The sequence below is a fragment of the Crocodylus porosus genome, unplaced genomic scaffold, assembly GCF_001723895.1.
Source record: "Crocodylus porosus isolate Cpor-Errol unplaced genomic scaffold, CroPor_comp1, whole genome shotgun sequence".
Classification (NCBI taxonomy): domain Eukaryota; kingdom Metazoa; phylum Chordata; order Crocodylia; family Crocodylidae; genus Crocodylus; species Crocodylus porosus.
Window position 1 is genome coordinate 121,755 of NW_017728922.1, and position 10,144 is coordinate 131,898.

Here is a 10,144-nt window from a genome sequence, read left to right on the forward strand (position 1 = left end):
GACATGTCCCCCAGGAGTTGCCAGTCTGAGCCATCCAGGGATAAAACTCTTTCTTCCCCAGTGCTCACTGAGCCAGTTGGCCCTTCACAACAGAGTCCCCACACAGGGGCCCTGGGTAGCCCTGGGCCACTGGCACTTCGAAGTGCCCCTGCCAGCCCATGCTGAGGCTGAGCAGTCACAGTTGCCCAGAGTCCTGGGGGTAGCAGGGCTGTGGAGGAGTGACCCTACTTGCAGCAAGTCCATCCTCTACCAGCTACTAAAGGTGCTTCACCAGTCCCCACTCCAGCAAACAAAGTGCCAGGTAATGGGAACATGGGCTGGGGACTCCTGACATCCCCTGGAGAAAAGCCCTGGCAGCGTTGCCTTCAGGCCCAGCATTGCTCCCTGTCCTGGTGGCCCGGGGGACAGTCGTGTTGGGCATGTGCTTACAGCTAGCAGAGGAAGTGGATCTTTAAAGAACCCTAATCCAGGAGATCCCTCTTATCAGTGCACCATAGCTGCCTTCTGTAACACTAACCAGCTGTGTGACCTGCTGCGTTGCACGTGCTGCTTGCAGAGCCAAGGCAAGGCACGGAGAAGGGGATCAGGAGCCCGGGGTACAGTTTGGCTTTGGTGCATTGCACAGTTATTGATTAGGGAAACCCTTCTGCTAGGTCTCCGTGTCCTGATGAGAGGGGCTTCCACGACTAGGTTGGGCTTGGGAGCTGGGAGAGGACTTGCCTTAAATTGGGAAAGGGTTTTCTGTGATGCAACATAATCCAGCCAACAGCTCTAGAAGCAGATGCAGAAGCATGTGCATCTTGCATGGCGGCACAGGCATCCGTAGCCACGCGGCTGTGTTATCCATGCAGAAGCACATGCAGTTTGTGTGGCAGCACGGGCATCCATAGCCACGTGGCTCTGTGTTATCCATGCAGAAGCACATGCAGTTTGCACAGCGTCAGGGGGATCCATGCTATCCATGCATGGGCCCGTAAACATGCAGATGCACACTCTTAGAGCCCTGATGCCTCCTTTCTCTTTCTTCCACACAGGCGTGCACACGCATGGGCAGAACATCCTGCTCTCATGCACATACATGCAGAGAAGGTTTTGCCTCCCCCCGGAGAGGTGCAGTTACATGTTCCTACAGGCTCTGCCACTCTCCCCCAGCACACAGGGATAGCGGGGAGGGGGGCATTGAGCCCTGGGAGGCCTGCCTCTAACCTTGCTTGTTTATGGAAAGAACTGCTGAGCCAGATGCTGAGAACCTGCATTTTACGGGTAATTTTTCAATTTATTTCCCATTGGCATTAAAAGAAGCTGCTCCCCCCGCCCCACCCTGGCTCTTGGTTTGCTATGGCAGGACCTGAAGGCTTCTGAAATGAGCCCTTTGTTCCCTGAACCTTTAGCTCTTTGGCAAAGGATGTCAAGAGTAGGAGAAAGGAAGGAGAGAAAGGGAGGGCAAGGGAAGGGGAAAAAAGGGAGTGGGAGAAACTCCAGGGAAGAAAGGAGACAGCGAGGGCACGGCATGGCCCCAGGCCTGCACCCGCAGCTCCTGCTGAGTCTACCAGCAGCTCCCGAGACTGTAAAGAGCAAAGCTGAAGGGGTCGGATGCATCCAAAGGCCTTGTCTGCATGGCTGGGGAAAGGGAGCGATTTCCGTGTCACCGGCAACATGGAAAGGAGCTGGAGGGCCCCACGGGAATCAAGGACCTGGGAGAGCCCTGGTTTCTGGCGGGGCCTGGGCGGGGGTGGCTTAGGCTGGGGCTGCAGCTCTGCGCAGCAGGTGCGCTGGTGCCCATGGGGGCTGGAAGCCACCTGTCCTCCCTGCTTAGGGGACAAAGCCGGCCTGGACGGCCCTTTGCTGGGCATGCAGCCACTGGATCCACGTCCACTTGCTCCTGTTGCTGTGAGGGCCTAACCTGCTCCCGATGCCCTGCTCTTCCCCGCAGGTTATGAGTAAACCCCTTTAAAATCACTGCATCCTCCAGTGCCAACCACCCATCCGAAGCCCGCCTCTGATAAGGGCTAAGCATGGTCCGGCGTCCTGCCCCACACCCGACATCTCCTCCAGAGCCCTGTCCAGCCTGAGCGACCCCGGCTGCGGGCCGCGCGCCATCCCCGACGTGCTCGGTGCACGCCCTTGCTCCTGCTGGAGCTTCTCCCGGACGTGGCAGATCTACCTCCCACCCAGGCACTGGCCCCAGCCCAAAGCTGCTTAGCCTGAAAGAATGAAGGGGCCCTCCAGCAGCGCCAAGGGAGAGCGCGAGAGGACGGAGCCGTTTCCACCAGGGCTGCTCCTCATCGCTCGGGATCGGGGATCCCAGGTGCGGAGGGGCACGGCCTTCAGGGCCACGCTCACAGCAGCTGGGGTGCCTGGAGAAGCGGATGCCGGGGCTGGGTGGCGGCAAAGGGGATTCCTCATCCTTTTCTTTCTGTTCTGGGTGTTTGCTGCCCCCGGAGCTGCCAGTTTCCTGCAGCAAGTGTAGAGCGTGACGCACAGATGTGCAAGCAGGATGCTCCCGGGGACAGGAAGCAGACCGCAAGCATGAGCGTGGATGGAGAAAACCCTGCTCCTTGATTCACACCCGTGCTGCATGGGCCAGGCGCATTCAACGGACAGAGACGCCTTCGCATTTATTGAATTTCATTATTAAATGCCTGTGGTTGGATTCCTACTGTGTTTCCACTGCCTTTTTCCTAAGAACCAGAGGAACTGCTGTGATTAAATATCCTGGCTGTGCTTGCTGGCTGGCTTCTTACTGCAGTGCTAGCCCTTCCCCAGGGGCCGACCTCAGCACCCCAAACAGCGGCAAGAGCCGGGCTTCGGTGTGCCACGCAGAGAGGGCAGGATGAGGGCACGCGCGACCCACCAGCAGCACCTACCCTTGGCCTGACTTTGCTGTTATTTCGGTCATGTCAGTCCTTATCTCTGGGGTGCGTGGGTTTCTTTATGCAGTTTGAGCGTGTGATGAAAAGTTTATGACAAAGTCCACACACACATCTATAAATATATATATATATATATATTTATAGATATGTGTGTGTGCAGATAGCTAGCTAGCTATAAATAGATAGATGGGTGTGTATAGATATATATGTATATATGTGTGTATATATCCAGGTATCTATATATATATATCTATATCAAAATATATTTAAAAAAAAAAATCTCTCTGGCTATTTCACAGCAGCCTCAATAGTCACAAATGCTTCCTGAGCAAAATGCTAGCTTGAACATCTGGAGGCGCCTTGGTGACTGCCACATTAATTGGGAGTACTGGAAAGAATGCTACATGTAGGCAGAGAGAAAAGTCATTTTTTTCTGGGAAACGCATCCTCTGGGGTGATATCAGTGAAGCCGGTTGTGCACATAGGAGCTGACCAAGAGTTTCAGGATGTGGCCTCTACAGATTTCCCAGAAAAAATTCAAGGCTTGTGTAACATGCCCAAATCACCACCAGCTAGCCTGTCGCACTCGTGTGAGAACGGCAGGGTTGTGCCCCGTGCCTAGCTCCTGGATTTGGAGACGAGAGGCTATGATGGACAGGAGGTGGAGCGCACAGTGGGGGCCATCTTCCTCGGCACTTGCTCTCTCGTTTCCCTCTGTGAGATGGCCCGGTGTGCCTCAGTCTAACTGAGCTCTGAAATGGGCAGCTTCGTGCTTCTTTGCAAACCTTCGAGCACAGCCTGCCCCCACCCGCAGAGCTGGGCATCGGCTGGCATCGAGGCACCCTGAGCCCAGAGCCCCTGACCACCCCACGCTCTGGGGTGCCCCGAGCCCAGGGCCTGCCCTCACGACCAGTCCTGGCACGTGGTGCCCTGAGCAGGTCCTGATTCACAGCGAGCTCCTCTCTCCCACGTGACTCTCCCTCCATCCCTGCCTGCTCTGAGCATAAAAGATTAAGTATCTGGCCATTCACACGGCCTCACTGCACCTGCGCGGCAAAGCTCAGCCAGGCGGGGCAGAGACCCCGGCAGCCCCTCCTTCAAGCCTGGACATGGCTAGGGCGAGCCCACGAGGTTGGCGCCAGCGGATAGCTCAAAAGAGACCCGCTAGTTGGACTGCCAGCCCCCTAGATGGCTGCGGCGGCATAAATAAAGCAGCTGAAACACATGCGGGACATGCCGAAGGTTTACAGCTCGGCAGGCTCCTGTTCGGAGACGGGGAAGGCCAGTCCCAGGCCCCTCGGCTAGCAGAGCAATGCTTCGGGGCAGCCAGCCCCTGCCCGTAACACAGCCCATTTCCTGAAGGAGCTGCTGGCTTTTCGAGGATGCTCGAAAGACATCGGTGCCGAGCTTGGCAGAGGCTGCCCTGACGGGGAGGGATGCCCAAGGAGGGGGGTGGGGGGTGGAAAAGGGCACGAGAAGGGTTAAAATCCCTTGCCTGGACCCAGCAGTGGCCACTGCAATGAACCTGGAGTCTGAGGCATGGCCGTGCAGCTCAGCCCTCATTTCCCAGCTGAGGTGGAGCCTGGAGCACGGGGAGTGGCAAACTCCAGCCAATTTGTTTGCAAGTTTGTTTGCTGCTGTTGTGGGGGTTTTTTTCCGGAGGGGTGTGGGATGGGCTGGGGGGCGTGGGATCGGCATATAAAGCCCGCGCGCTCCGGAGCTGTCATCACTGCTGTGGCACCATGAGCCGCCTCGTGGACTGAGCGCCACCCCGGCCTGCGCCCATGCCACCGCGGCGCCCGGCTGCGTGACTGGCCCGCGGGATGGTGTGAGCCCCGGGTGCGCAGGGGCTGCGTGCGCTCTCTCCCTCGGCCGCCCCGCTCGCTCTGCGTCTGGCAGGAGGCACGCCAGCCGCCTGGATGATCTGATCCCTTTCCTGCCCTAAATTACTCCTGCCCAGATGCGGTGGATAATATTCATGTTCCTGTTATTCATCAGCTCCATGGAAATGCTCACGCAGACCAGCTGGAGGAAGAGAGGTACAGCATGCTGGGGTTTGCTTTCCCGCCTAGGTCGAGCTTTGTGGGAGGGCTGCGGTGTTGCGGGGAGGGTGGCCCGTGGCCCCGAGAGATCCTGGCCTGGGGATGGGTTGGCAGGTGGGACCAGAGCGGCCACACGGCCAGCTGGACGCTGTCTTTCCTGGGGGGGAATGGGGGAGTGAGGAAGGCTTTTATCTTCTTGCTAGAACTGAGCTGGGGGCACGGGGAGGTTGGCATCTCCCTCCATGCCACAGCCCCTCTCCCTTCCCCTGGCAGCCCCCCGGTCCTGAGTTGGGTCTCAGCTGCAGAGCAGAGAAGGGGCTTTCCTCTTCCTCCCGGGCCTGGCTCGGTGTCCGCACCAGGGGTACGACCTGATGTGCGGGGGGCTCCGGCTGGGTGGGGGAGATGGGCACGTTCATGGATACCTTGCCTCCAGTGGCTGGAGGGCACAGGGTATGATCGTGCTTGGGGGGCATCTGGGGGCGGGCTGGGCATTGGCCCTGTCTGCAGCAGACGCTGGCATGTGGGGTGGCATCTCCGCGGCGGTTTGAGCCCTGCCACTGCTGGGGTCCGGCGGGGAAACGGGCTGGGCAGGGGACTTCGGCTCTGCTCTTTCTAGCTGCTGCCATGAAAAATTTCCCCCCGGGGAAGCGCAGACCTGCTTAGCCAGAGCCTGCTCCACCTGCCTGCAGCCACAGCCGGGGGCAGGGAAGAAGGGACCCGCTTGGTAATGCAAAACAGCTTGTTTTTTCCCCACTCTGTGATGTGTCGGGGGGGCAGTGTCTTCCCCAGAGCTAACCCAAGGCGGGCTGGGGATCGCTGCAGCTGGGCGGGACGGGGGCATTCGTCTCGCTGCTGGAAGCGACGAGACTGACCGCAGGGCCAGGCCCACGGACAGGAGAGCAGAGCCGGTGCCCTAGGCCAGGCGGGCGCCCTCGCTCCAGGTGACTTAGAAATAGGTTGAACACCGGCCAGGAAAAAAGCCCCGTGGCTGCATGGGCTGAGGGCGGCTTTGCTCACCACGGAGATGTGAGCACCACGCGCGGCCGGGTTCGTGTCCAGACTAGACCGAGACCCGCCGCGCTGGGGCTGGGCAGGGCTGGGGATCCATCTCGGGGCGTCTCCTGCTCTGATTCTCGTACTTCGCCACCCCAGGACAAAAGACTCGTCCCCCGGGGCCGCTGGCTCCCCAGGCTGGCAGAGCACGTGGCCGGCCCCCTGCTCTTGTCCACGAGGTGCTCTCTGCTGATGCTTCGCCAGCCACCTGGCACCCACGGGAGAGGGGCAGCAGCATGACCCCTCCGCCAAGACCTGCTCAGCTGGGGCATGGGACCTCATTCAGGAGAAGCACAGGCAAAACTAAGGCCCTGATGCTACAGGGCACTTGAACCGCTGCTGGGCTTTCGAGCCGTCACGTGCCGGAGAGCTCTGCAGAGTCAGAGCCAGAGTCCCCAGGGCTTTGCAGCCTCCCCAGCTCTCCGAGAAGGGGCTACCCAGGGAGCTTCTCTCCTCCCTCTTTCCAAGCAACGCCCGCACTTCAGCGGCGCGGTGGCCCAGAGGGATTGGACCTGGGGCAGTCATCGCGGGCCACAGGCCACGGGAGCTCCACATGTGACTTGGGAGTGCCTGGCTAGACACAAACCACAACGCTCATATTTACAGTGACCCTCACTGCTCCCAATATGCGTGTGCACAGATACCTGCACGTGTGCACAAGCATACATGTCTCCCAGTGCAGGCAGCGCGCGTGCAACAGGCTTGTAACGGTCCCTAAGTACAGCTGATCCCCTTGCCCAGGGACCCCATGCTCCCCTCAGCCCCTCTGCACCCACCTCCCCAAAGAGCTGTCAAGAGAGAAGGAAAAGAGCCGCGTCCGGCAGAAATGGGGAGAGCCCAGGAGCCGGGCACAACCCCGCGGGCCGCGCTGCGCTCCCTGCCGCAGCTGGAGGGATGCAAGTGTGGCTGGCATTTAGCAAGGAGGTAATGGAGACCAGAAGGGCTTAATAGATCCAAGGTGCCGTCTGAACTCGAGGCGGGCCAAGCTGTCAACAGGGACAGCCCGAGTGGATCCTTCCAGCTGCAAACACAGGCTAGCAGGAGCCCCGGCTGCCCGGAAAGAGGGCCGGGGAGTGCAGGCAAGGGGGAAGGCAACCAGCACAGTGCACCGTGCACGGGGGCTTACCAGCTCCCTGGCTGTGCTAGGGCTTCAGCGGGGGACTGAGCTCTTCCCCCACCGCCTCGCTAAGCAGCTGGAGCCCTTACCTCCACCTGGGGCTTTTCCACCCTCCCTCGCTCCCACAGGGATGCTGTAGCTGGGGAGCATCCTCCTGAGCTCCTGGCACTGGTAGCTGTGGCGCCCTCGTGTCTCCTGCTCTCCCTGTTGCAGGAGGAGTTTGGGGCTTGGCCTTGAAGCCCTTTGCTTTGTCGCATGGGCCGTGGCTGGTAGCAAGTGGACAGGACGGTCCCCTGACCCTTTCTGGACTTAGCCTCTCGTATGTGGCATCCTGCGATGGAAGGGCGCTGGCCACGAAGGGGGTCTGCCAGTCCAGCAGGTCTGGATGCTGGTTGCAAGGAGCCTCCAGGCCTCTCACCCAGATGCAGCTGGGAGCAAGGTGCAGCCTGACAGAGGGCAATGGCAGCCGTGGGGCAGGCAGGGGTCCAGCAGGCGCAGTGCATCCAGGAGGGGAAGGTCTCTTGCAGAAATGCAGCTGGACTGGCACCCTTGGGGCATCCTTTAGCAGGGTCCTTGACATGCCCAAGCCCCCATCCGGGCCACGTAGCTTGCAGGTTCTGCAGGACGGGTCTGAGTTCACACGGTGCCCGGCTCAGCAGGGCTCAGCTGGTGCAGTCACAATCCCCGTGATTCACACCACGTGGCTGGGCAGCGGGGCATGGGAGTGTGCATACAGCACACGTGCCCTGAGTCCAACAGGCTCACGGTGGGCATGGGATCTCCTTCCCGGAGCTGGCCCTGTGACCCCTTGCTGTGCTCCGTGTCCTGGGGCCTGCGGGCAGCTCTGTGCATTGATCTGGCTGCAGACCTCGTGGTGCGTAGTGGCTGAGACCCAGGCTTTGGGCATTGCACTGCGAACCACACAGGCAGAGGTAGCAAACGTGGCTCGATCTCAGAGATGCTCTTCAGGGAACGAAGCCTGGCGCCTGCCTCGACTGTCATTCCTCACCAGTTCCAATGCACACGCTATGGGCTCTGCAGCCTGCCAGAGCCACTGGGCTGGCTTTTGGGGGCAGCTGGTTTGAGTGTGGGGTGCCTGTGGGGTTTTGCAGCTCCCGCTGCTCCCCAGACCTGCTCTCAGGCCTCCCCCAGCCCCGGGGCTCTGAGTCTCCATTTAGCCTTTCTCCGGCTTTGGTCATGCACGGCGAGGCCATTAGCAGCTGGAGTCTGGCACAGCTGCGTGCTGCAAAGCAGAAGCTGTCATTAAAGAAGATGAAGCCTCTGCCCTTTGTGCTGGCAGCTCCAGGAGAAGTCTTCCAGATGTGCGGGGCTGTGCCAGCTCACCGCGATGCTAGAGGTGCACTGCTCTGCGCCCAGGCCGGAGCCTCTCTTTTCATACTTCTAGCAATGCCTTGATGGGTCGTCGGATCAGAAACACCCAGGCCCTGTGGATGGAGATTAGATGGGACGGCACCGCCGGGCTGTCCCCACCCAAGCTGGAGTAGTGTAGCCCAGGGTCCGAGTAGCATCTGGCCGCTAGAGAGCTGCAGGGCCCGAGCGGTTCTTTCACACCTCGTGCCCTCGTTCACCTTCATCCACCAACCTGGGCACTTTGCACTGGCACAGCCAGAAGATGAAGGGCCAGGCGCCCACGTCTGAGAGCCCAGCCGCGGCACAGCCCACAGGGCCCTGCCAGCTCAGAGGCCGGGGATTAACAGGTGTCCAGCTGGGGTGACGAGCCCTGCAGAAGCGCAGGCGCCCGCGCCGTGCAGGGCGGGGGACGGGGCTGCCTCTCAGCCCCTGGAATATTTTCCCAAGTGTTCTTTATTTTCTCTGACATTTAGCTCATTGTTCCAGGTCAGGGCATATTTTTAACCGCTAACTGATCCTTGATTTCACTTTGGTCTGGGATAATTGCCGCTATTGTTTAAGAGGCTCAAGATGCCTCCCACACAGACGGCATTACTGGGAATTACTGGACTAGGATCCTGACTCATGGCAGGGCCAATCCAGCCGCCTGCACTGGGGCCGAGCGGGCGCTGGACTCCCCTGGACGCTGGGCCTGTGCATGAGGCTGGGCATAAGCAGCTCCATCACGCTCGAAGCTCAGGGAACGCCCGCGGGCTAGATTAAAAGACTCACGCGATTTGCAGCAAAATGTAAATGCCCCCTGGTATTAGCTACCCCCTTCTTCACCCAACGCCTGAGTTGCCCCTTGTAGCGGGTGTTATAGGGACCGAGTTTACAGAGCCGGGCAGCGTGGAGACCGTAGTGACCAGTCTTATTAGGGTATCTCCTGTCTTTGGTTTCGGGAGTCTTGGATACGGAGAGCTGTAACAGCCCATCCCCAGGAGACAGGTCTGGCAGCTGCTGCCAGCCTGGGTCTGTGCATGGGGTATCGGGGGGCACGGAGGACATTGTGAAGGGCAATGGGAGCACTGCTAAGGGAACAGCCGCTTTCACGCCTGGCCCCGGGCACCCACATCCGAGGCAGCGTCTGGCTTTGCGAGCGTCGTTCACGGGGGGAGAGGTAATGCAGGTCTTGGGCTCGGTGGAGCTGGTGCAGCTGTGCTGACAAACCCGGGCGCGGGCGCAGCTCGGCGCTGGGCAGCTCACCGGGGCGGTCTGGGCTCTGTCTTGCAGGGAGCACCGGCCTGTTTGGGAACTGCACGGGCTGCATCCTGTGCTCGGAGGACAACGGCTGCATGGCCTGCCAGCAGCGCCTCTTCCTGCTCATCTGGAGGAAGGGCATCCGCCAGTACGGCGCCTGCGTCCACACCTGCCCACCCGGCTACTTCGGCGTGCGGGGCCAAGAGGTCAACAGATGCACAAGTACGTGCCGCGACACCCTGTCGCCTGCTCCCTGCCAGCTTGGGGAGGGGCGGTGGGGGTACGGGACTCAGCTGTACCCACAGATCCCACTGGGCATCCCGGCTATCGGGGCCTCCGTGGCTCACCAAAAGCATCCGGGAATGTCTCCTTGCTAAAAAGGGGGCTTACACCCAATGGAAAGAAGGGGTCATCACCAGGGAGGGCTATTCTGCAGTTGCTCGGGGATG

The 10,144-nt window shown here is 60.2% G+C and overlaps 1 protein-coding gene across 3 annotated transcripts in view; it reads left to right on the top strand.

Moving 5' to 3' along the window:
• The first annotated feature begins 4,567 nt into the window (after positions 1-4,567).
• Positions 4,568-10,144, top strand: part of RSPO4 (R-spondin 4) — a 9,954-nt gene continuing 4,377 nt past the window's right edge. The window contains exons 1-2 of one of the 3 annotated variants that reach the window (XM_019539449.1): positions 4,568-5,029; positions 9,729-9,917. In XM_019539449.1, coding sequence (XP_019394994.1) covers positions 4,834-5,029; positions 9,729-9,917 — 385 coding nt within the window. In that variant the 5' untranslated portion in view covers positions 4,568-4,833. The remainder of the gene's footprint in view (positions 5,030-9,728; positions 9,918-10,144) is intronic. The other 2 variants (XM_019539450.1, XM_019539451.1) reach the window with 2 other exon arrangements.